Below are 27,801 nucleotides of genomic sequence, written 5' to 3'. Positions count from 1 at the left end.
CCCCATCCCGACCCACCCACCCACACACACACACACACACACACACACACACACACACACTCCCAGGCGTGTAATCTCATGCCATTAACTGGCTAAATATTAGATGACTGAAATATCAGTATGCAGATTAACAATTTAATCAGTACATATTTTACAATTAGATTTTACAATTAAAGACCCCGTACAATAAGTTACCAGTCAACGAGTGCCCAGTTCAACCAGTTAACAAACTCTTTTTAAACATAATTTTAATAAGAGTTAAATAATTAGAACTAGGCTACAAAATTGAGAAAAAAACACCTATCCTACAGTGCAAATTGGTCTGTTTGCAGTTGCAAAGTTAAAAAAGAGGTGCCAGAAACACGTTGCTTAAAATATTAGCTTTTTTCATTTTGTCCCAATCTTATGCAAAGTAGTGCTCTCAGCTGTATGCGAAGAGCCCAGGACTGGGAATTATGGGAAAATGCAGGTGAGTTATGGAAAAGATTTCTGCTGATTTCAGAAAAAGTCCTGTTCGCGCGTGCCGCAGAACGTCACACTTTGGTGTCAGGTTACAGATATATGCGGTAATGTGCGGGCCTATAGGCATTATCATTGGTAAAATCAAACGAGATCTAATCTGTGAAATTACATAGAATATAAATACGCGATGTCTTGTTTTGTTTTTTGTCCACTTTGTTCCTCATTCTCTGCTCTGCACTCGCTCGTGTCCCCGTTTGAACCGCGTGCACTGCATCAGGGTCTGACGCCGTGAAGCCTCGCCTCGTGCAGAAAAGCCCGAGTGGTGCTGAATGTCAACGAGGCACTGAGAGTCCATCTCTCTCACACACACACACACACACACACACACTGGTAAATCCTACTGCTAAAAGAGACACTGCAGTCAAACAGGCTGCACAAACATACACAGCCTACAGTACAGTTATGCGCATTCATGGGTAATGTATTTTAATGTCTTTTATGGGTTCTTTTTTTAATAATTCAAAATATTGCCTGCCATGTTTATACAGCTCTAAGATAACCCCTAACATAATTAGATCATATAAAATGAGTTACGGTCTGTTTTACAATACTTTTCTAGTATGTATCTACTGATCAGCTAGAATTTTTCTAAAATGTTTTCACTTTTAAAAGGTTTACTATTTAATAAAAATTAATAACTGTTTACAACTTATTCATATGGGCATTGAAAAAGAAATAATTACTGCTGTCAACATGTGCCTCTATGTCATGTAGCCTATTGTGTAGTGCTATAGGCTTGATAAACACAACAACAACAACAACAAAAATAATAATAATAATAATAATAATAAAGTGTTTTCATTCCAACTGCTGGGAGACATTTGAGCACATGATGAAAGGGGAGGCAAATTTCAGTGATGTGCCCTGAAACTTCACCTCATACATACTGTATTGCGTGTCATATTGAAAGATGATAAATGGCTTTTACTTATATTTAGACATGGTATATTTGATTATGGTTTCATTATGTGGCACAGTTACACTAAACATACTGTATAACATTACGTAATAGTGTTAACATATTACTGTTATGATATATAGTTTTCATTAGCAACAATCATTTTTGCGTGAAAACTGTATAAAGAATTTAGTTCAAGCTCCAACGTCTGAGGGTTTCAGTGAAGAATAGAAGCATCAGACGGTGGATAGCTGTGCTTCAAGCCATAATTTGTGTTTGTCAAAAGAGATTCTTTTAAGAGATGTTATGTGGTACAGACCAGAAATTGTGCTTGGACCAGTGTCTGAGCCCCATCTAGTAATTAAGAGGTACACTATATGGCCAAAGGTTTGTGGACAAGGGACCATCACACCCATATCTGCTTGTTGATCATCCCAATCCAAATTTAGTCCCCTCTTTGCAGTTATAATAACCTCCAGTCTTCTGGGAAGGATTTTGGAGCATGGCTGTAGGGATTTGTGATCATTCAGCCACAAGAGCATTAGTGATGTCAGGTGAGGAGGCCTGGGGTGCAGTCATCATTCCAGTTCATCCCAAAGGTGTTCAGTGGGGTTGAGGTCAGGGCTTTGTGCAGGACACTCCAACATTGGCAAACCAAATCTTCATGGAGCTCGCTTTGTGCACAGGGTCATGGTTATGCTGGAACAGGTTTGGGCCTCTTAGTTCCAGTGAAAGGAAATTTTAATTCTACCGCATATAAAGACATCCTATATTATTGTCCTACCAGCTTTGTGGAAACAGTTTGGGGAAGCTTACATGGGTGTGATGGTCAGGTGTCCACAAACCTTTGGCCGTATAGCGTATGCAATCCTTGATATGTTGGTCCAAAAAGAAGTTTGCTCTCTCCTTGAACAATGAATATATTCTGCCAATAAATTGCTGTGCTATGACAGTTAGCCTTCAAAGACATTGGTAGTTTAAGAAAAACATGCCTGTTAGTATTTTATACAGTTTATTAGAGAGGACACCATGAATTAGAGGTTGTCCAGACAGAAAATAGAACTGCAATTTGGAAAGAATTAATGATTTTAATACAAATCAGACAAAATAAGCAGAAGGCTTAAACTTTGTTTTTGTTTTAATTTGTAAGCCAAATCTTGGTCGTTGTTATATATTATATATTGTTATATGTTTTCCTTAATTTGGCATACATAAGTCATTTCCACTGCACCTCATCATCTCCAACTGTCATTTCCATCACAACAGTGTGTTTATATGCATATTTTATATATGTCAGTATTTTCACTTTTTGTAGTCACAATTTTTTAGAAAGTTTTGACACACATCTTGGTATTAAATACAACTGACAGGCAAGCTCATCTTTAGATATTTGTAATTGAAATGTTCTATAATAGCATTTAAAAGATTAAAAAATAAATTGTAAATACTTGTGTATAAATTAACCTGGATACTGCTATAAAATCTCTGCTATAAAATAACAGTATGTCTGTTTTCACTTGAAAAAAAAAAACAGTATTTAACGAAGTGATAGAAATGACAGTTTCCCCTGATTGCTAAAGTACAAAAATATTGACAGTCTAAACAATTTAATTGCAACCACAGTAAGGGATTCTTCCTACACAAAGTTTAGAAAACATTAAGATTTAAATCTTTCCTTACAGCAAAATCAGGGCCAAAGGGGCCCCAGTTGAATAATTACCCTTAGATACTTGTGTATTTTATAACCTGTAATAATTTTTCCTTCACTTTTACACAGTAATTTCACAAGCTCACAAGCCATAAAGCTATTTCAAGTGTGAAAAAACATCCTCTAAAATGTTCTTTTCAATGGACCACTTTAAAAGAAATTTGGCAGTTCTTTCCTCATTATGTGAAAGGCCCATGGGGCCACTCACTGGTCAAATCAACTCTACCTTTTAAATATGTTGGTCAAGTTGGTTAATCTCAGTCAAGAACAGAACGTGGCAGTAACCCACAAACATTTCACCTGTAAGTAAAGCTGATAAAGTTCATATTTATTCAGACGTTCTAGGTTAGTGTTGGCAAATTATGCTATTTATTTTAAAATACTGGGTTTTGATTGTACTTGTGTTTCCTTTGAAATATGTGGGCTGTGCAAGTTGTCACATCAAAATGGCTGTATAAAACATTTGTACGGTAGCCCCGAGTTATTCATTCATTCACCTTCAGTAACCATGACATGATCAGGGTCACGGATTTCAGCTTGGATGAGACACCAGCCAATCCACCTACCTGCATGTTTTTGGACAGTGGGAGTAAACCAGTGAACGTGGGGGAAACCCATGCAAACACGGGGAGAACATGCAAAACTCTGCAGAGACAGTAACTTGAGCTCAGGATCGAACCAGGGACCGTGGAGCTATGAAGTAGCAACGCTGCCCTCTGTACCACTGTGCCGGTGAGCAAAACACATTAACCAACCGCAAAAGCAAATTCAAAAACACAACAGTAAATCAGAAAATCAGCAGTAAATCAAAACACAACAGCAAAAGCAAAAACACCAACAAATGTAAACCAAAACAGCAAAATCAAAAAAACATAAACATTACCAAACAGAAAGTGAACTTCCTTATTTAATATCACATGCTAGCTGCTGATTGGCTTCAGTGTACTTCAGTATGAGAGCCTGCAGAAAACAGACAGCTAGGAGAAGTTAGATCCAGTTAGATGAATTATTGCTAGGCTAATTTGATAACAGACTGAAAAAGTGCATTTCTTTTTCTTTGTGATAGTCATACACTGTGTCCAATCAGCAACAAACATGTACTGGTCAGTAAGGACCTACCTTTTACATTTTGAGTTAATTTCGATGTTTCTGAATTTGCTGTTGTGTTTTTGGTATTGCTGTTGCATTTTCTGATTTGTTGTTGTGTTTTGGTTTTGCTGTTGCATTTTTTTTATTTGCTGTTGTGTTTTGGTTTTGTTGTTGCACTTTCTGATATGATGTTGTGTTTTTGCTTTGTTAATGTGTTTTGTACTTACGGGTCACCATACCCATTGTCTCTCCTACTACCAACCCTATTACAGCCCTATTACAACCCTATTGCCTTAATGATTATTAAATTTATAGGTTAACAGATATAACTGTAATCATATATTTTGGAGTTTTTTTATCTCTGTTTTGCCTGCCTTGTCTTATGTGTAACATTCTCACGCCACTCCACAGAGTAGAGGCAGGACAGAGTTAAGCAATGATAAGAACAGAATGTGTATTTAAATATTCCCACCTTAGATACAGTATATGGAACAGACAGATACAGTATTTCATCACAAAAAAATCACTGTACGACACAGCAGACCACAAGAAATAGGAACAGTGGAGAGAGAAAAAAGGAGGGGGAGCAGTATGAGTAGGAGAATAGGCATTGTCAACACCCTGAGTTCCAGACCTCCATGCTCAGAAAGACTGGCCTCTCAGCACCTTTGCCAGAGCAGCATCTTTGGGGTCAGTGCATGAGTGTCTGTCCTCCTGACAGAAAATTACAAAAATACAGAGACAAGAACTGGGTGTTGGGCAGGGTATGACCATGCTGCAGGCTGTGATCAAGAACAGAGAAAGAAGGCATTTGATTCAGTCAAACTCTATTGGACCAAACCATACCCTTGCTTAAAATGTTTGCAGTAACTATTTGCACAGAATCAAGTGGAACCATTTAAAGTCACTTAAAAATTGACATCACGTCTTACATGTCATAACAGAAATTCTGTAACATTCTCATGATAATTTGGTAATAAATTTACAGCCTTTGCAAAACTTTCTCCACTTCTGTAATTGCTATACTTCAGTTATTTATGTCATTGCATTGTTATTTCTGGCGTTAAGTTGGTTGGTGTGACTTATGTACAGATGCTGGTATTTTGGAGCAGACAGCACATAAGGTGGGATGAGGGAGATAAAGTCTGTGTAGGGAGCAGGGTCAACATCAAAAACCCTGCCAAGGTGGTAGATTCTGGGGAGTAAGTAATTAATCTCTATTGACATGACCAGAGATGATGTTGAGACTAGAAGAGACAGATAGACACAGAAAGCGAATCAGAGCAGAGAAAAAACAGAGAGATCAGTGTGAAGTCCAAAAACCTTTTGCATGATCTCTCACATCAGAATGAACAACCGTCGCAGGCATATCTGGGTTTCTGTTTAAATGAGTAATATTTGCATTCTGAGGATTTCTGCAGTTCAGCGGAGGAGCTCTTCTAGTTGACATTAGCAATATGTCTGTCCATCCAGAAAAAAATACTCCACCCAAGCTTCACAACTGGTCTTGTGCATGTAGGAGCATCTATCTGTGTATGCATGTGCTGTTTCAGTTGTTCTGTGTGTGTGTGTGTGTGTGTGTGTGTGTGTGTGTGTGTGCGTGTGCGTGTATGTGTGTGTGTGTGTGTGTGTGTCTTGATTGTCACTGCTGAAGAAATCATCTTTTAGTCCACAGTTCCAAATCTCCTTAATCCTATCTAACAAGTTTCTTCTGTAACATGACATTCTTATAAAATATTAGAAACATGAAAATGGTGTAGTCCAAATCATCTGTTGAAAGGAAAGAGACAGTGTATAAACAAAGGTGGAAAGGGTGCCATGATTATTGGCCATGATTTATGGCCATGACCATGCATCACAATAGCAACATTTGTTTAGAAACTATTTCTGAGTGCTACTTAATGATAATTACAAATGTAATGTTAATGTACTTGATTATCTTTGTCTCAAGCATGTTTGAGAACTAAGCTCTCACCTTTATTGGGATGGTACAATAATGCTAACTACAGGCTGGTGACAGTGAAGCCTTCATCACTGGGTTGATCCAACAGTTGGCAGAGAACCCCCCCTCGGGAACTTTGGGACACATAACGGTGCCCTACAGGTGCATAGCTGTCCATATTAGCATGATAACCCAACTCCTCATGCTGGGGAGAAGAGTCTTGACTCCCACCCACACAAGAAGAGGACATAGTATGTCCTCTGAGTAAAGGTGTAGTAAAAGAAGAATGGGATGGTGCTCTCATCCCAGAGCTAATTAGAGACATGTCCCGTTTGTGTGAAGGCATAGTGATGGCAGTGGAGCGCAGCTCTTCATAGCTCTGGGGACTATGAGCAACACTCCCACCCTGCCCATACCAGCAAGGAGAGCTACTGTAACTGGGTGAGTCATACTGTGGAAATTGGTCCTTTGGCACACGGTGTGGACTCATGGCTGAGCTACACTGTGGCGGAAGGCGAGGACTAGGGGAGAGTGTAGGGCTGAATGTCCTGGTAGTATGTCCATATGTCTGTGGGGGGGGTGTAGGTTTAGGGTGCTGCTTTAGGACATCTGACTGAGTTGACAGGCTGGGAGAAAGAGAGGCAGAGTCCGAGGGGTAAATATGGGCAAATCTTTCATCAGAAGATGGAGTAGAGGTATGGGCAGAGTAAGGAGAGGGGTATTCACAGAGCTCAGGGGCATGACTTAGTGGTGAAAGGCTACTGCTATCTCCACTGTAATAATCTAATGTTTCCTGGTATAGTCCCCCTGATGAAGTCATCTGCCCTGCTGCTGGGGGGGCTGCAGGCTTTTGAAGTTTGGGCTTTGGTGGTAAAGATCGCTCTCTTTGGCAAGGAGAAAAGCCTCCCCTACCCCTACTCCCCCTAGGCTGTCGGCCCGCAGAAGCACTACGCTTTGGTCCAACTCCCTGCACAGGAGGACTTGCAGGTGATCCTGGGGGAATATGGCCTGTTTCCTTCTCACTCTGTGCATCAGACCGTTTTTTTCGGCCTCTGCCTGGTTTTGTCCCACCTTGAAACAAAACATTCTGACTCCAGTTATAAGAGGGGCCTGCAGAATTTTCATTCCAATCTAACATCAGCTTCTCCAGGCTTGACAGGCTTGACTGCCCCTCAGACACTGGTGCATCCCTAGGGCAGAAGGTCCCCCCCATGCTTCCTATTCCTGTGTGGGAGGAATCAGAGGAGGACTCAGAAAATGTGTCAGGGCAGGGACGCTGCTTTGCCTTTTGGGGTGTGTAATTTGAAATGTCTAGGATGTCTTTGGACTCAGAGCTCGTTCCGCTGACTCCATAGTCAGCGTAACCATGAAACTGATGAGTACCAAATCCATCACCACCCCAGGTAGATCCCCCTTGCCTGTAACCCCAAGGAGCAGAGCACTGGTATTGTCTGGAACCTTCGGGAGGAGATGAGGATGAAGAGAAGGAGCTAGTTTTTGATATTGACATGTAACTTCCACTTGGGGATGATGGACCAATAGACTCATTCTGCTGCATGGGGACATGGGTAGGCCCAGGAAATGCACTATAATGTCGCTTGGCAGATGCTTGATAACTTGAATAATTAATATGGCGTTGTGTTGAAGAGGCAGGGGAGGTTTTAGTGCCATAGGCAAAGCTGCAGTCACTTGATCTGTGCTGCTGCTGAGTCACGGGGCAAACGCCTGCTCCTTGAGGCACATTTCCACTATAAGTGGAGGGGTATTGGGAAAAACAACCAGAAGAAGGATGAGGAGAACTGGGTGACCGAGAGAGAGAAAGAGCAGGCGATTTTGAGAAAGAAGTGGTTGGGGAAGTTTGGGATACACTGTATAAATATGGGGTCCTAGTTGCAGAACTGCTATGAGATTGGGCTGAGGAAAGGGAGCCCCCCTCTCCAGTACAAGCTGCTACTTTAGGGCTTCTTTTAGGGAAAGCTGGAGACCAGCAATGGGCTGCACCTGGACTGCTGCCCTCATATCCTGGAGTGATTTTACGAGCATCTTGGTGTCCTGTAGGGCTGGACATGGAGATGTCCAGCAAATCTGAGGAGTCATCTGAATCAAGTAAAGAACGAAAGTATCCTGCAAACATTCCCTGGCATTCCTCTGCACTGCCAGCTCCTCTCATTCCAGGGCTATGGTACACTCCCCCTTTGCCAGTCTCAGAGGACGGAAAGCTTCCACGAGGTGAACATGAGCCCTGGTAACTACTTGGATCTGGATCACCCTTCTCTCCCCACCCACTATTTCCATTTTGCCAGTCTTGATCCAGAACTCTCTGATCACCTTTTAATGTCCCATTCTTTCTTGAACGCCGTTTTCTAATCTTTTCCCCAGTCACCAGACTACCTTGCTCGCTCAAGGCTGCCCTCTTCATTCCACCACTAAGCCCTTTCCCCCTTTTTCGTGGAGTTCCTGGTTCAGACAGAGGAACTTTGCGCTTTTTGCCAATTGTCTCAAAAAAATCACTGAAGGACCTCTTAAAAGCCTCCGAGCACCCAGTCATACCCCCTCCCCTCCCTCCCATACAGCCTGCACGACCACCTCGCCTACGGAAGCCTGTGAGGCGATGCAGTAGCGTGGACAGATTTGGGTTTTCTGGAGATGCGTGGAAGGTCTCAGGTTCGGTTGGAGTCCAACAGCGTGGTGGGGAGCAACGGCCAGTACTGGGAGGTTGCCGGTTTAAGAAGGCCAGTTTAGAGAGAACATCTGCGTATTCTACTTTAACATCATTGGTATCATTAACATACGAGGGCAGAGGGGAAGGTAGCTTTACTCGCCGACGCCTCCTGGGTTTCTTGGGCTCTGCAGCACTTGCAGCCCCAGCTCTAGTCTCACGCATATCAGGCTGTCCTGGTAAAGCCTGTTTAGGGGGCCGCCCTCTTCGCCGTTTCAAGATGACTGGTAGTTCTCCTGGAGGAAACATCACCATTACACTCTTCCCATTGTTTTTCATGCGGAGTAGAGCAGTGGGTTCCCTTGAAATATGTGCACTCGTCTCTCCACCAGATCCCCCTTCTGGTGCTTCTCCTGCAGTACACCCTTCCCCATGTGACCCCACTGCCACAGGCTCTAGAGAGGAGATCTTATAGCTTTTCTGTCGTCGACTAAGATGCACAGGAATTCTTGCGATTTTTACCACTATCTTTCTCACACCTAAAAAACGACCTCGATGTTTAGCTCTCTGTGAATGCTGAATCACAGTGCTGCCTTCACTTGCTGCCTTCCCAAATGGTATTCCTACACTATGATTTGGCATCATACGAATTGAATTAGTAGGAGCTGGTGAAACCTCAAGGGATGAAGCAGCCACAGCCACTTCTAGAGGACACTCTTCCCTTGGTCTAATCTCTTCTCCTCTCCAGATGTTCCTATCCTCCTCTGCCTCTTTTTGTTCTACTTCTCTTTTCATTACATTATCCTCTGCAGCTCTGCGTAAACGAGATGACTTGCGAAGGTGGCAGGGGAAACGTGGCCGACCAGAACTCCGCAGGGTATACTTCCTCTCAGCCTCCATAGGGGTGTTGACAGGATTGTGGCTTGCACTAGAACTATGACCTAATTCAGGGTTAGTTAAGGGATTTCTCTCCAGTTTACTGGTATTAGAGGGTTTCTCTGCATCAACCTTACTTGTAGAAGCAGGGTTGGGTTGAAGGGCTGAGTAGTTTTTTGAGAGTTGGTTGGTATGCAGTGAATGGGCTGAATGGACAAAGGAAGTGTATGTTTCAGTCTTTGGAGTAATAGACAGATCCTCTGGGACAAGAGAGGTGTCCTCTTCCACAGTTGAAGATCTGACCATCTCTGTATGTGTATGCTTGTGCATCATTACATCTCTCTCAGTGTGCACATGGGTATCCATTTGAATGTGCATTTGAGATTGTAGACGTGTGTTAGAGTGTTCTGTGCGAGTGCTCTGTTGTTGTGAAAGTGGTTGTTGGTGTATGTGCATCTGTGGGCGTGTGTGTGACTGAATGTGAATTTGTTCATGCATGTGCGTTTGTTCCACATGGTCCATCTGTCTGCGTCTCCTTGCTCTGCGCTGAAACTGGTCATCATGATTACGGAGACCATTAGCAAGTGAAGGAGGTGAAAACAATCTATAGTGTAGTGAAGCAGCTGGGTCAGAGCCACTTGCCCCTGCTGAAGTGACTCCAGGCCCCATATCTCCCATCCAGGAGCCTTCAGCTTCACTGCAGTCCTCCCCACCCAGGGCTTCACAAACCAAACGCACACTTCCAGATCGCAGACGGCCTGAAAGTCGACTCATTGCCTCTTATTTTGATAGATTTCACAGTACACGTATATAATTTAGGCAGTAAATATCTGCCTGTGTTTTGTTAATTTGCAGTGGCTGACCCAAGGACAAGTCCCTCTCTCTCAACTTGCAGTTCCTTGCTCGGCAAGTATGAGTGCAAGACTGTCAGTAAACAAGGGCTTCAGATTTCAGGAGTAAAGTCCTTGAAAATTATCCAGCAATGTTTATCTGTGGAGTAAAATAAATATTATAAACAATATAAACAGTATATAAACAGTATAAACATATAGTTGTTAGAGTAAATATCAATAAGATGATTTTTTTTTTAATTTTCTGATTAAGCTTTAATGATAACTGTTATTGTTCTTACCATTTGCGTTGCTATGGTCATATTTTGTGTTATCCCTGTGGACAAAAGGACAACTGTTACCATAGTGATACACTTAGAGAATCGTTGTAACCCTGGCAATAGAATATGAGGGGAGTGGTAACCATGGTTACAGTTTTCCCATCCAGTGCAGTTGCTCAAGAAAACAGTTTTACCATAGCAATACAGCTTGTATCTATTTTATACTATGTATTAAATAATTAATTATTATATTAAATAAATTTCTCAAGTTACCTATTTATTTTAAAAAAACATACACAGTATATTTGGATGGTTAAGTTTTCAACAAAACTTTAAATATTATTCCACTCAAATAATTATTAAACCTGATAATTAACTGGATCACATGACTGGACTTGGGCATCCTTGCTTCACAGACAGACACACACACACACACTCACTCACTCACTCACACAGGGCTCCTTCGACAATGCAGAAAAAAGTTAAACAATGAAGTGTAAAGACTGATCAACAGGGGGCAGCAGAGGGATGAGAGGAGTGGTGTCAGGAGGGCTGGAGCGTTCCTCTGCTGAGAGAAGGCTGCATGGAAACCAGTGCTTGTGTGTGTGGATGAAAAGGGCCAGAGAGTCAGAGGGTCTTGGCATACTTTCTCAGTTGCAACAACCAGTAGACAGAAAAAAAGCATGCCTACATATTAACAACAAGCATGTGTGAAAATAAAAGTGGGAGATAATGTACTGTGTAAAAGTTTTGGGCACCATACATTTTTATATAAATGTTGCCCTGGCTATTTTATGCCTGCTGCATTAGTGTGTGAAAAGAAAAAAATCAGTGTTACAGAGGAATTTTTTTGTTAAGTAATGAACCATATTAAGTCAAACATCATGTTTATGATAAAAAAAAAATATATATATATACATATATCAAGGCTATCTGGGATTTTACCTGCAGAGACGGAAGAATTATAGCAAGTTCTCCAAGAAGAAACCTGGAACAACCTGCGAGCCAGATTCCTTAGAAACTACATGACATGTATGTAATAGAGTTTAAGCCATTTTACAAGCAAAGGCAAAGGCTGTATTACTCCATTACTGTTGTATTATTGCTCAATATAATAAATGTTTCACTACTTCAAAACTTTTCATTCCATTGGTTTTGAAGGCATTTTTCCTTGCAGAAATTCTTTTAATGTGTCTAAAACTTTTGCACAGTATTGTATATTTTTTTGTAAAACAAAAATTGCGAAGTCTGTAATGACAAACAGACATCTACAGTTGCAAAGCCCATACCATGCACACTCTCACTCCCACTCTCTTCCTTTCTTTTTCTCACACACACAAGCTCTTATACACACACATTTCCATCCATCACTGTTGCTTTTGCACATGGTTCTTATTACTAACTGGCAAGGAGAGGGGAAGCAGGGAGAGAGGAGTAAAGGAGTGGAGCAGAAACATGTGCTGTGGTGCTCTGGGCCGAACAAACCCTGCCATGCCTATGTTCTTAAAGATGCACTGGCAGACAGACAAACAGACTGAGGGAAAGCAGAAACAGAGAAGCAAACTATCTACCAACACTGAAAGCCTATTTAACCAAAGAGTATTTAACTATATTGTTTAGGGAACAGAATGCAATATAAGTATTAGCCTCCATAATACAGAACAAGTAAAGGTATTCTCCAGAGATGAGAACCAAGATGAGATCATGCATGGGTTACTTAGACTGCATGAGTGTACTTTTCTCAACTAGAAGACTCAAAGAGCCTACAGCTCTTAGATCTGCTGCATACATCACCATGCTCCCTCTCTCTCTCTCTCTCTTGTGTTTTCTCTCTCTCTTTAATTAATGCCATTAATTAATTAAGCATCAGTCTAACTGAAGACAGGAATGAGTACAACTGCAGATCACCACTTTAATTATAGTCACACGCATACCTCTCTCTCTCTCCCTCTCTCTCTTTCACAGACACACACACACACACACGCACACGTTTCATCCCATAGCCTTTGAAAGATAGTGTGTCTGGAGCTTCTCCTCCCCTTTTCACTCTGTTTTGGCCACACTACGCATCTCCCTGCCAATGCACGCTAGTGAGCTGGAATAACTCAAAAACAAAGTGTGTGTCCTTCTGTGTGTGCATCATAGACTTAAACAGAGGAATATGTGACGGTTGCCTGCCAGTAACTCGATTAATAATTTTACATGTTCATCATCCCCACCACCACTGTCAAGTTCAAGCATTTCTCCACTTACTGCTATTCTTCTCCCATTCTTATTCTCTCTCTCTCTCTCTCTTTTTTTTTTTTTTACAGTTTTTCTCTGCTATCTTATCTCCTCTCAGAATGTCACAATGCACTGTGGGTAACAAAAAAAAACATCTGCTGACCGTAAGCCAATAACAATACTTTCCTGTCACAACTCTGTCCAGTCTGCTTGTGTTCAAAGCTGCCCTAAGCCATAACCACCAAATAACAAAAGTCAAGGAGTGGCCAATAAGCACGTCAGGTCGAATTTTAACCATAATGTTTTAAGAGTCCTCTTAATGTGATTATAGTATACTTCAGCACTCATAGATTCTTTTGTAAACATTCAACCACGTAAACACTGTAGTCGTAAACATACAGAAGCGATCTGTCCACATCTGCAATGCAGCAAGAAAGGCTTGTGAAGAAGTGTTTAACTACGTGAACATTGTTAATGGAAACCTTGGAACATGACTAATGTTCTGATGATGGACCGAAACATTGTCTTAAAAGCACTGAGAAACACATACAGAAATGTACACCATTGTACAACCCACATGTGCCCCCATCTCCAGCTCTCATTCTGATAATCTTTTCTCACCCAAAACCTGCAATATTATTATTTACTGGTAATGTTTGGGCTTTGCGTCTTTCAAATCTGCAGCCTTCACACTGCACACGTTCACACTGCCCTGTTCAAAAAGCCCTGTTGCACAGGATGCAGCATATAACAAATCCTAAATATAATGGTTTAGTGGAGTTTATTTTTCAGTCTCTTGAGTGTTTTTTTTTTTTCCAACTTCCAACAAAATAGAGACATCAGTTTTCTGACTGCTGGCCAATACCTGATACTGACATGCTTTTAGTAACCAAGTAGACAGTCTGCCATCTGAGCAAGGTGAAGCGAAATAACAGAAGTATGATGTTGGTCGGATTTAACACTTGTTCACCTGCATGACTATGTTGTGCATAGCGTAACACACATTCATGATAAAATATGTCATTGGATCAGATATTATGTCAAATCTGATCTAATGCCAATTCAGGTTTACTCAGTATCAGATCCCTTATTGTTGCTGCACTGTGCAAACGTTTGGAATCAGTCACCTAACAAGGTGGCAAAGCATCAACGAATGAATTGTCATGAAGACATCACTCTCTTTCAGTGTTTATTTGTTCACAAATAATCCCTCGGATAATTTTCAAGAAATTGTACTAGGTCTTGTCCCAGTTGTCGTTTTGAGATTTAGACTCTGGCATGTGTTAACAGTTAACCCCTTCCTAATAAATTATAGTTGAATTCCTGTGTAAAAGTGTGCGTATGAAAGGGGCTGTAGAGTCTGATACTCTTAAGTAGTGATGGTGGTTCTGGAGTATGTGTGTAATTACACAAGTGTATGTGTGGGTGTTTGCGCAATGTGAAAGAGCATGGTTCTTTGTGTGTGTGTGCACATGTATATATGTGCATATGTGTGTATTTGTGTGTGTTTACACAAGTGCGTGTGTTTCAGTGGGTGTGTTAGGGAAAAGCACTCACTCAGTTCAAATGAGAGTGCAGTTGTTGCTAAGATACAGGCAGCAGCCCTGACAGTGTGTGAGGGCAAGTGATTGGGGGGGGGGGGATGGTTGGAGAGGGAGGGTGAGCAAGATATACAGAAAGAGAGAGAGGGCAAAAAGAAGGATGCAGAATGGAGAGTGAGGTGGGAGAGAAAAAAGGGGGAAGGAGAAAGGAAAACGCAGAGAGAGAGGTAGAAGTGGGTCACACAGTCCACAGAGACATTCGGTGACACTCTGCAGAAGAAACACAGCTGTCATCACACACACAGACACACACACGTATACGGACACATGAACACACACTTCGTCTGCCCTGTGTCTCCTCTCCAGGTTTCACTTTTTCTACTCAGCATTCCCTCATCGTTCTCTGGCGCTCCACTTCTCCCTTTCCCTGTCTCGCTGCTTGTCTCTAATACTGCTCTACTCTTTCACTCACACTCACCCACTCTCACTCCTTTTTCCCACCTCTCCATGGCCCCTACTCCTCCCCATACCCCACTCCCCCAAGTCAACTATCGCTCTCACCCTCCCTCACTTTTCTTCCTCTCTTCCTCTCTCATCCCCAGCTGCAGGAAATTCCTAATAATCTTCATCATCAGAGCCTGTCTTCAACACCAGTTCCTGCCAACACACACGCACACACACATACACACACACACACACACACACTTTTACTACATCTTGCTTTCTGTTTCTCTCTTTGCAGCAATATTACTTCTGTGAGAGTGTACATGTAGCGGTTATTTTAAGAATTGCAGAGACCCTCCAATCCACCCTTCACTCCTCCATGGGTCATGTGACTATAGCACCAGCTGGAAAGAAACATCCAACAGCAGGCGAAGAGAGAGAGAGAGACAGAGAGAGAGAGAGAGAGAGAGAGAGAGAACGCTAGAGACCTATCTTGCTTTCTCTCACACTTACTATGCATCTTTCTTAATGTAAACCTCTGTAGAGACTATAAGGCTGCACAATTATTCATTATATTTTCATTTTAATTTCATTTCACAATCACTGTTCATGGCTTCCCCAATTAATTAAACATTATTGACTGCAATATAGGTGAACTTACTGAAAGTTAGATAATTGGCTAATGTTAGACATTGTTGTAAATATAGACAAACATAGACTTATTTACATATGATTTAACTGTCAGTTTGGTTACATACTGTGTAAATAATGACCTTTATTTATATCAGTCTAATTTTATTTATATTTTGTGATTATGTAGCAATTTATCCATGTGTAGGAATTTATGCTGTACATTCTGGGGGAACCTCTAAAGGTTCAATGTGGAACCCTATAACAAAGCATTTCCATTTTAGAAAAAGTAATAAATAGAACAATTTAAAAAGCTAGAACCATTATTCATCCAAAAATATCTTGAGGAAGTTTTTTCCATGAGTGTGCAAAGAGAAGGCTGTTTTTTGTTGTTTTAAAGAATTAAATTGATAAATTGAAGAATTAAACAAACTACATTAATGAAAAATCAGCATAGTCTCAAAAACTTGCAGACTCAAAACACTTTGCATGACTCAACTGATTTGCAAACTTTCAAGTAAAGGTTAGGGCTGGCTTTAAAGTTTGTACCTTATGACTTCCTTTGCATGAAATCAAACACTACATCACTCTTGTTGGTCAGAAATCATACATATTGTTCATGAGATCACACTGGACTAATAATGATATTACATCAATGAGCAACATAACTGTGATTTATCATTATAGTCACTATTATGTAGATCTTCTGTCCTTCGTTTCTCACCTTCCCTCTCTCATTTCTTTAAACACTTCACCTTCCACTGCATCTTCTCTTACAAGCACTTTCAACTAATTCTCATCCTTTCACATTACAATTTATCCTTTAAAGCTTTCTGTATCTCATTCATGGCAGCTCGCTCACTCACTGCCTCTCTCCCTGTGCACACTGTGTCGGAAAACACACCGACACGTGCATGCACACATATTGAGCGAGACCTTGAGGCTAGCGTTTTGGAGAGGGGCCTCTCCACTGCGGCCCTGACTTCCTGACATGACCACTGCGCACACGCACACACACACACACACACACACACACACACACTCACACAGCCTGAACCCAGAGCACCCCCGTTCCACTGTTGCCGTGGGAGACACTGCTGCAGAGCCCGTTGCCAAGGAGAAGGGCTGCTGGCTGCCTGTTTAAACAACAATGGCTGCCTTGTGCGCATTCCATCTCAGGAGCACACACCGAGGTAAGAGCGGCTATCGTCACGCCTGTGCACATGCAAACATACGGACGGACGCGTGTTCATGAGAGTCGTCTTTCACTCAGTCCGGTATGAAAACTCCGCAGTGGCTCTTCTTTACTCTGTGCATCACCTTCACTCTCTCCCTCTACCTCTCCATCATTTCTCCTCTCTTTTTCACTCTTTCCTTAGTCGAAATCTCAGGACAGTAGTTTCGAGGGAACTAATTCATCTTTCTGATGCACATTTTTGTGTTTTTCCATCACGGTGACCGCACACGTCCACTCTTACCTACTCTTGATTCTTTCTGTAGATTCTCTTCTGTCTTTCTCTCTTATCTCTCCTCAGTGCCCCTCCCCTTCCCCCACTATCTTCTTCTGCAATGTGTCTCACTCACTCACTCAGTCACTCTCTCACTCACACACACACACACACACACACAAACATGCACACACCAAACACACTCTCTCTCTCTCTCTCACAGCTCAGAGTTAAGCTTTCTGTCTCTCTATCACTCCCTTTCTGGCAAAGGAAGTGTGTGTTCCCCAGGGGGAGCTGGGCTCATTAACTTCCAGCAGACAGAGAGAGCGTGGACGAGAGAGAGAGAGAGAGACAGAGAGACAGAGTGAGAGAGAGAGCCAGGGGAGAAATACAGAGTAGTGAGAGACTAAAAGAGAAAGATAGAGGAACTAGAGGACGGTGGATGGGGGAGGGCGATAAAGTCCGCAAGAGAGACTAAAGGTAGGATAAAGACAGGAGATGGGAGAAAAAGTAGACTGAGATGGATCAACACAGCAAAAAGCAACAGTAAGAAAAAGAGCAATAGACGAAAAGAGAGAGAGGAGCAGAATTCATAACGCTCCTCACCTCAACCTCATCCTTTAACAGTCACTTACACTCAAATAATAATAGTAATAACAAATAAACAAATGATGTGCTTTGAGCTTGGCTTGTGGCATGTAAACAGACACACACATAGAGGAAGAGAGAGGGAGAGAGAGAGAGAGACAGAAGAAGTCATGATTGCTGTTGGAAGATCCAATTTGACTTACAGATTTTGCATGATAGACTGTTTTTGATAGTGGGACAAGCAGCTGTAGACTTACATAAAAAAGAGGACTAGAAGTGATGGGGGATAGTGTGTGTGTATGTGTGTGTGTGTGTGTGTGTGTGTGCGTGTGTGTAGAAGTGCTGGATTTTCCAGCAGCAGTGCAGTATAACATGGTCTGGTTACTAATCCAAATCCAGAACTATCGAAACCCGTGTCCGTTTGTATCACATAACGGTCCTCATGGAAGTACAAGATGTTCTCTGGAGGCTGTGAGGTGATGACATCATATCCCAGGCAATGCTACCTAACAACAGCAGCAACAATTAAGGAGCGTCAAGGACTGATTTATCTTTTACTCTTGTGAAAGACATAAAGCAGCTGCTCAAATGCAACTTTCCAGGTTATCCATCAACTTTCTAGATTATCCATCATACTTGATGTTATCAGATGAAGACCCTACAGTCTAGCAGGAAACTCTTGCTAGATATCCTACACCACAAACCACATAAAAGTATTCCACTCTATTAAGTAATATTCTGCAATATTTACTATATTGTGCAATAACATTGTAATGTATGATCTAGTGCATTTTTGCAAAATCTAGTGCAAAATGGTTCCTCAAAGGTTCTTGGATGGTTAATAATTCTAGATTTCATCTGAGGTTTTACTTAAAGGCTTATCTGAATTGTTATGAGTTTCTGAAGAAAGACAAAATGAAGAATCCTTTAAGGTGCTATATAGAAAAGTGTAAAGTACACTATATAGCCAAATGTATTTTGGCACCTGACCATCACACCCATATGTGGGCCTTCTCCAAACTGTTGCCACAAAAATTGGAAGCACACAATTGTATTGGATGTCTTTGTATGCTTTAGTATCACAATTTCCCTTCACTGCAACTAAGAAGCCCAGACCTGTTCCAGCATGACAATGCCCCTGTGCACAAAGCGAGCTCAATGAAGACATGGTGACAACCACTGAACACCTTCTGGATGAAGTGAAACACTCTACGCCAAGCCTCCTCACCCGATTTCAGCACCTTACTTCACTAATGCTCTTGTGGCCATTCATTTACACACTGAATATAATTAAAATATTTTCTCATCCCAAACCTGCCTACTTATTTTTCTTTTTTTCTATAGCTATGTGAACTTACAAAAGAATCACTGATAATTATTAGTTTATCTGTGTCACACTATAATTTAATGGTTTTCTATTGGTACCTGCCAACTTTTTGATCATTTTTAAACAATATACACAAAGTTGTGACCATCTCAGGCTCTACAGATTTAGAATGAACAGAGCATTGCTGAATTACAGTATCCAGTTAAACAGAATTAGAGTATCCAGTCAACAAATACAACACATTGCTCATCTTTTTCACATTTTTAATTCTATATTTATAATCTAAATTTTGGCATGGCTGCAAGGAAAGAATGTAAAGTAGGAATTGTTTATAAAGTGCGGCATGCTTCTCTGTTTTTCTCAGGGTTCTCTAAATTAATGCTAGGTGTGAATGAATCTGTGTGAATGTATGTAAGGTGCCCTGCAATGGACTGGTATCCCATTCGGTGTGAATTCTCCCGCCTTGCACCCAGTGTAACCCAGCTCCAACATGACACTGACCAGGATAAAGAGGTTACTGAAGATAAAAGTATATTATTTTGAACTGTACTGCAAGTAGATTTAACAATTGTCGAGGCAGTCTAGCTCACACAAGAAGCCAATAAAAAAATTCTTGCTCCCATTTATTTTGAAATGAGTGACTCATCTTGTGCTCATTACCTGGGGGACGAGCTAGCTTTGTACAGGCTTATGGCTAACATCAGGTCTACTACTACAGCCTCTTGCTTCTTCTTTGGACATATTTTCTGTAGACACCTCGTCAGACTGTATGAAATGGTGTGACGATGGTTTAATTACCCACTTTTCCCTTGTGGCTTCTTGATGGCATGTTGCTTTTAGCTGCTTAAGTAGCACTACTAACTATTGACCAAGCCTACTGACACCTTCTTTCTAAAAGCTACAGATTCTACAGACTCTCACACTGTTTGAAAAAAGAGTGTATTTTGTTCTTATTGCAAATCCAATTACATGTTGGATTTCTATATTTGTTTTTATTTGTAATATTAACTTAATATTGGTCTTTTATATTAATACATTTTTGATATTTTGTAAAATAATAGTTAATAATACAGAACATGTGTACATTTTGTATTTGCCCATATTTGTAGAGATATGGTCACTACCCTGCATGTCCATATTTATTGCAAATTCATCCTTATTTATAACAGGCATTTCATCACATTTATAAATGTTTTATAGCATATTACTAACACAAGAGTGACAGACAAATTGCACATAAAACCTGTGTAAAACATCTCCTGGACACACATAAAGCAATCACTATGTACACAAACATGAGTGTATCATGAAATATTTATGAACGTGATGAAGAGAGTTAGACTGATAGCACTGAAGTATGTTCAGTGAACAAGAGCCAAGAATGTGAATCCTGGTTCTTATGACACACTCGGCTTTACGTGAGTGTCCTCTAGTGTCTATGGTCCACTTAAAAAATGAACTGTCTGTGCCTGGTAATGTTTCAGCTCTGAGTGTATTAATGGTCAATGAGTAAATCTGAGCAGATAAGCATGACAAATAAAAGAACAGAAAAAAATCAGATCTGTCCAAAGCCACAAAAAGCACTGAGGCAAGCAATTTAGCTAAACATGGATTAGAGAATATACAGGCATCATCTTCCTACTGGAGATGGAGATGTCTCAGTCTCCTCTACTGACAAGTTCCTTTCACATCTCTCACTTTATTATACGTCATCCTTCTCATATCCTCTACTCTTCTCTCTTGTCCTCTCTTCCCCTCTCCTCTCGTGTTCTCCAGTTTTGTAAATGTGAGCTTTGTGTGTTATTAGTCACACTTTCAGTTTGCACTACGTCTCACTGTGTAGGTTTAAGGATGATAGAGATAGGCATTTTACATGCCGGGTTTTGACTGTTTGTTTCTGCAGCTCATAGAACTCTTTATTTCAGCACCTCCTCAAGCTTTGTACAGTCATCCACATTAATTATGCACCTTAAAATGTTATAAGAGTGAGATGTTTCAGTCAAAACTTTCACACCGTAACCTTGCAATCAGTTTAGCTTGTGGTTTGTAAATGTACTATTAAAATTGTTATTTGTAAACACAATATTAACATGTTGTAATTCAGGATTCATAGTTTTAATATATGAATACTAAACTTGTTAAATATAAGTTAGAAACACTGTTGCCAATTTTATGAACCTGAATGTTACAATCTAAATGTGACATTTTCATACCATTACATTTGACAGGAAAAAACTCCATGGTCCATCGCCCCCCCTCCACCCCTTACCCCCGTCCCTTCTCAATTACATTATACAGAAGCCTTTTGAGCATTGTATCTCCATGTATCACTATGACTTTTTTCTGCTGATATAATTTCACAAATCACACCATAAAATCTCAATGAATGAATGGTCGAGCAACTGAGTCAGAATGAATGAGTCACCCTGAAACGAAGTGCGAATTGTATTAGCAAAAGTTGGATCTCCTGTTTGCCAAAAGACTGTGAAGATGACGTGGTTACGGGGGAGGAGGAACTGTGGGCCGAAGGCTACGTCTCTTTTTGCTCGGAGGAGAGTGGAGCTAATATTTGAAAATGAAGCATGCAGGTATCTGCACAGGCTGCTTAGCATGTCATGCGCTGACATATTTCATTACATCCAGAGGGAGGAATATATTTCTCACAACACACACACACACACACATACTTCCCACTCAAAATGTGTGCTAACATATGCAGCATAACAAAAAAAACTCACACTTACCTTTTTCTAGATTCTCTCAACTGATTCTCCTCTCACTCACAAATCGCATGTTTCCATGGCAATGCTACCCTGCCAGTTTGTTACCTGAGAGAGAGACAGAGAGAGTGAGAGAGAGAGAGAGGGAGAGAGAGGGAGAGAGAGAGAGGCTAAGCAAAGTCAAGGTTGATATCACTAGCACAAAACATATAGATTGATGCCATAAAACTCCTTAATATCTCCTGCTGATTTTTACACTTCAGTACTTTGCATACTCCTTACACACACTCACCTGTGTTGTCTTTATGTAACACTCCAATGAGCATAAAACATTTCATAAAGCCTGTGTTCCTGTGTTCCTGTGTTCTCACTCAGGATTCTGTCAATGAAATATAAAGTCTCGGCCACTGCATACAGGCTGCATAATTAACATATGAAAAATATACAACAATAATTCTAAATCAACACACTACTCCGTTTACTTGCACACCAAGTCAGGAAATGTTGTTCTGTGACAGTGCATCCATTTTTGGACACATTAAAAACAGACCTAAAAACAGGCCATAATCAAATGTTCTTAACAGACAGATGTTTTAAGGCATCTAGTTTTTTGCATATGAGTACCATAAGCTGTAAGAAAAAACAAATTAAGACAAAAGACATTCAAAATTATTAGCAAAAAATATAGCAAGGAATTGCTGAACAAATCTCCAACTGGAGGGTTTTTTTTCTAGACAATGTCAGGTAATTTATTATGTTATGCTGGCCTACTATAGAGTTCAAGCTTCTGAAAGAGCAAATTGACATCTTTTTACATCCTTTTTCTGTCCTCAAAAATCCAGTGGGTCCAATAATGGCGTTATTTTCTTTAGCTGACTTTCTAACATTAATACAATTGCAAACCCATCTTCCTAACTACATCTTACTCTTTTTTTTTTAATGTGTGACATAATATTCTGGTTTCTTTACTGCAAAATAATGATGGACATTGAATGAACGATGGATGATGGACACCCTTGAACACGAAATTATGTGATTTTTCCATCCTTTAAATGAATAAAACGCAACTGTTCTGGTGTGCGAAGTTGTGATGCAGTGGGTAGCATTGCCGCCTCACAGCTCCAGGGCTCCCGGCTTAAACCTGAGCCCAGGTTACTACCTGTGCCGAGTTTCTATGCACTTTCTCCCCATGTCTACATGGGTTTCCTCTTGGTTTTCTGGTTTCCTCCAGAGAGATAAATTGATAAATAATAACAGATAAATTAGATAAATTGAGCCGAGGTGTGAATGAATGTGTGTGTGTGTGTGTGTGTGTGTGCGTGCGCACTGTGTCCTATCCAGGGAGTATTCCGACCTCATACCCTGGGTGTTCCTGGGATTGGGTCAGGATCCACAGTAAGTGGATGTTCTGATGTGCAAAAGCCTCTAATCAGGATAAATGAGTTGTTTATTGTTTTTCATGGTACTGCATCATACAGCACAGTATGGTAACAAATCTGCAATCCCACATTTAGTCATTATTTCGATCATTAAGTAACCTATAATGTAATTAAGGATGTGTGCCGAATTTGGTTATGCTTCTTTCCAGGGTACTAAACTTACTGGACGGGGACATGGTATGAGCTAGAAACACTGCAAATCATTGATTAGTCAAACACAATCATCACAGAGACATGGCTCAAGTCCACTCTGACCACTAGGTTTGCATCTCAAACTACATACTGCCACATTAATTTGCATGCCAAAATAGTGTATCATAAGTTCTTATGCAATATATTAGCACGCTTTTTATCAATAGAATGCAATTGGAAAACATTCCAACTAGTTAGAGTCGCCATTCTGTTGGACTCTAGAGCACTGAAATCTTGAGTAGTGTCTCACACCATTTTCACTGCGTACAACAGAAAACCAAGAAAGATGTTTAGTCGGCTATCTTATATCACTTCACAAAAATCAAAGTCCAAGAAAAAAAATCAGACCTTAAAGCTTAACAGTTTTACTTTGTTAGTCATTTTCTGTCCACCTCTTTTATATACATTTTGAAAAACCTGAATGGAACAGGCAGGAATTTTGGAGGAAAAAAGCCACCTAATTACCGCAAAAAGGCTTTGCACTTGACTAAACTTAAAAGTTGGTCTATTAAGGAAGACAAGATGCAAATAAGAGTGTTGAAAATGTATGCTTTAAATGATGATGATATAGGGGATATGTCACTGTCTTTAATACATTGAAACAACACCAAGCAAGCAAAATAATTTCTAGAAATTAACTGAAATTTACTAGAATAGAAATATTTATAGAATTTTTTCTTGTCATTTAAGAAAATTTTCAGAGCAACATTGCTTTGCACATTTTCTACTGAGCACTGTTATGTTTCAACTAGTCCATATTGTGCTGTACTGTAGCTGCTAAAGATACAGACACAATACAGCTCTACATCTCTCCACTGTGTCGCTGTTTGTATGGCATTCTATTTATTACATATATCAGCCATGCACTTTGGATACTGTACTCTCTTCTCCCTGATCATGTTACATCGTTGTCAGGATTTCTGCATAACAGATTCATTCACATTTTCTTTTGCTGCTTAAAATTGGCAAAACTTTTGAACAGAAGCCCAGCTGCAGATGCCACCTCCCCACAAAATCCAAAGACATGCTTAAAGTGTTTTCAGTTGGTCCTCTGGGAGAACCCTGAAAGGTTCTATGTAGAACCCTACAACGGTGTTTCCCAAATCAGAAATGGTTCCAAATAGAACCTATTTAGGATGCTAAGAACCTTAATTATCCAGTTAAACCCTAAACATCCTTGAAGAACCTTTTTTTCTAAAAATGTATGGACAGTTTTTGATTAGACCACAGTGCTCTGTCTGGTGTCAAAAGGCTGTTTGTCAGAATGTGTGGCCAATTATCCTAACTCAAGAGAAGGCAGAATTTTTTTACAGAATTGTAAGAGATTACATATACTACGTGGTCAATATATTTCAGCATAACATATTAAAACTTCCAGATCATTTCAATGCAATGTTTCAAGAAATTCAAATACCTCATGTAAACATTTCTGAGCTACCTCAGCTGATAAGCACCAAGAAACAGTGCAGTATCACTCTAGATAAACTGTATGATCCTGCTTATATAAGTCATTCTAATCAATAGAATCAAAAGATATGATGCTCCCACCTTACAGCATTACCACGCAGCAACACGTCAGAGTAGATTAAGCTTAAACCTTATCTCTGTATATTTGATGTACACAAAGGCTCTGGTATTTTAGTAACATTTATATGCATGACCTGCAATCTGTTGCACTACAGTGTGTATGTGTACTTTTGTGTCTGCATCTTCTGACTCACAAAGCTCCCCCCCTAAATAATTGACTTGGTTCAGTCTCTCATTAGAGTTGGCTCAGTGTATAGAGGCATGCAGAACACTCGGATATACAGAACCCCTAGACACATACACAGACTCTCACTTTCCCTCATCTATACCTCCCTCCCACAAACCCTGGCTCAGTGTCCTGCAGACAAAATTACACACACACACACAGTGATGTAGATCAAGTCAGCTTTGCTGCATGCCCCAAATCCCATTACACCCACCCAACCTTCCTCTCTCACACATACATATACAGAGGCACACATGCACATGTACATGCACACACACAGACACCACACACTGTCTCCTAAGCCAGGGTCAAAGGTGAAAGCTCTCCTAAAACGAGCTTTGTCGGCCAGGCAGGGAGACAGATGGAGAGAGAGGGAGAGACACAGAGGCAAAGAGTGAGGGAGGGAGAGACAGAGAGAGAGAAAGGGAGAGAGAGAGAGAGAGAGAGAGAGAGAGAGGGAGGGAGAGAGAGAGAATAAAAGAGAGGAGCAAAAAGAGTAAGAGGAGCAGGAAAGGGAGTGTAGTCTCATGAAATGTGTGTGATAGGTTATGTATGCACTGTCGTAGTTCTTACATCTGTAGCGTCTTGAGTCATTCTGAAGCATGTAGGACTATGGCACGGTATGTAAGATGGCAGAGACATGACTGTTTTGACAGCTACCACCAAGGTCATGCTGGATCTCTCCTCTCTGCCAATCAGAAGTCTCCAGCTGGTGTGGCCTTCTAAATTTTCTTTAATAAAGGTCGCCATGGTGACCAGAGCTGTCTGATGGACACGCACACACACGCACACACACGCACACACACACACACACACACACAAAATGCATACCCTTAAAAGCATGCACTAAAATACAGCAACCACCAAATTGGCTGCCATTTTAGTGTGCAACTGGGCCATGGTGCAAATATTTGATGTAATGTATCTATCTTGCACTAATAAGTGAATAAACAAACAAAACAAAACAAAACAAAAAAAAACGCCCTGTGGTCTCCATGTGATTTTTCGTCCCAGATCATTTTTGTGATCTGGAATTCTTTGCACATAACCGACATGTGTCCCAGTCTATGAAAAGTGTCCATACACTCTTCACTGTATCTCTGAGCCTGAGTCAAGGTATGTCCAAAACAGCACACTTCAACACCACGCTATACAGCGTGTCAAAATAGTATGCCACTTAAGCAGCTGTGCCAGTAAAAATGTGTGGCCCCCTGACAGGTTAATCCACTGAGCTCCCTGGCCCAGACTATCAGGGTCCACTTGGGCCCCCCTGTGTCCTCAGCCTTCGTCCACCTTTAGGGTACCCCTGCCTACACCTGTAAGAAGCTAACTACTGTGACACACTATTCAGGATGTTAGAATGCGGGTTTTGCATGTTTTACATGTGAAGCAGTGGTCAGAATCTGCAAATAAAAAAATGGAAAAGGAATCAGACGACTGTGAACTTTAATTGGCATCTGCGGATGTACTGCATAGCCAGAGAGAAAGAGCTAGAGAGAGAGAGAGAGAGAGAGAGAGAGAGAGAGTGAGTGATGCGGCGGGGGGCAAAATTAGCTAGACTAATCAAGAGAACCATAGGCGGGCTTGAGAGCGGGCGGGCGTGTGAGTCTGCTCTAACGTCTAACCGTAATCACAACCAAAACAGCACCAGACGCACGCGCCGCCGTCACTCAACACCAAATGATACATTTTTAACAGCGCTTAAGAATTGTTGCTCAGCAATCATCCATGTCTCAAAATGCATGTAACAATTGGTATTTATCTCCAAATACATTTGCAAGATCATAGTACACTCCTGCAGAAATGGCCCTTAAACGCAACATAATCATTTACCTATGATAGACGTGAGGCTACAGGAATCCACAATGTGAATGACTAGGCTGAGGAGCGGGGCGGAATGTATGAAGCGCTCCCTGAGCGCGTGTGCGCAACTGACCTATGAATGGCAGCGATGAGGTTAATGAAAATTCAACAGAAAACACAAACCCTCTCCAAATTCCGAGCGGCTCGGGGCAAGACTGGGTTATGCAAATGTGGACTGCGAAGGCAGACGCCGCGCACTCACCGGGAGGCGAACGCACTTCACGCTCCGCGCTGCTGCAGCGGCGCCGCTGAGCTCCTCACGCGCGCACCGACACCAATCACACCGATCAACGCCAAAACACCGGGACACGCAGCCGCTTCAGCCTCACAGGTGCCCGCGCGCACACCGCGCTCCACAGCCTGACCGCTTTCGGGCATCTCCCACTCGGCTGTCTGCCGTCTTGCGACGCTGAACCAAGCTGTTCTCTGTCAACATCTGGTGAAAGGGGAAAAAAAAACTCTAAATTGAAAAAAAAAAAAAAAAAATGATACCATATGAAAAAAGCGCCTGTTGTCGCTGCTACACTTGAATGAAAACGCAGAAATGTGAAAACGTGTGAAATCGTGCGCTGCAGTTTGACGCCGATGCGCCCGGGGATGGAGACGCGAGTCAGATAGCAGTGAGCGCGTTCCTGCGCCGTTTCCCTTCCCTCTGCAAACCCACTGACTCCACGCTACCTCGCCAGCGCGAAGTGCAAACGTGCCTAACAGCAGCTTCTCGGCTTCCGTAGATTCTTAAAGCTAGCCTTTCCCTGCTGGGTGGACTCTGGGTATTGTAGTCTTTGCTTTGTGTTTGCCTCTGAAATATTCACCTGTGTAGGTAAAGCA

General features: G+C 41.3%; 1 protein-coding gene across 2 annotated transcripts; it reads right to left on the bottom strand.

Annotated features, from left to right (window-relative positions):
* Nucleotides 1-79: 79 nt before the first annotated feature.
* ahdc1 (AT hook, DNA binding motif, containing 1) lies at nt 80-27,706 on the bottom strand. Of its 2 annotated transcripts, XM_026929383.3 has the most exons (6): nt 27,176-27,706; nt 25,684-25,875; nt 21,751-21,834; nt 10,827-10,861; nt 6,193-10,684; nt 80-5,987 (listed from the first exon to the last, which is right to left on the bottom strand). In XM_026929383.3, exon 5 carries the CDS (start codon nt 10,466-10,468, stop codon nt 6,221-6,223), a length of 4,248 nt encoding a protein of 1,415 aa, XP_026785184.3. In that variant the 5' UTR covers nt 10,469-10,684; nt 10,827-10,861; nt 21,751-21,834; nt 25,684-25,875; nt 27,176-27,706; the 3' UTR covers nt 80-5,987; nt 6,193-6,220. The 2 variants fall into 2 exon arrangements, with proteins under 2 accessions (XP_026785184.3, XP_026785183.3); XM_026929382.3 differs by lacking the exon at nt 25,684-25,875 and having other exon boundaries at nt 27,176-27,705.
* Between the last annotated feature and the right edge of the window lie 95 nt (nt 27,707-27,801).

The sequence above is a fragment of the Pangasianodon hypophthalmus genome, chromosome 23 (genome assembly GCF_027358585.1).
Source record: "Pangasianodon hypophthalmus isolate fPanHyp1 chromosome 23, fPanHyp1.pri, whole genome shotgun sequence".
Lineage (NCBI taxonomy): Eukaryota > Metazoa > Chordata > Actinopteri > Siluriformes > Pangasiidae > Pangasianodon > Pangasianodon hypophthalmus.
The sequence above is the reverse complement of the archived record's forward strand: the minus strand, read 5'-3'. Positions and strand labels throughout refer to the sequence as shown.

What these genes read in the sequence shown, in the direction of transcription:
- ahdc1 (XM_026929383.3), bottom strand. Translation starts at nt 10,468, where the DNA reads ATGAGTCGACTTTCAGGCCGTCTGCGATCTGGAAGTGTGCGTTTGGTT.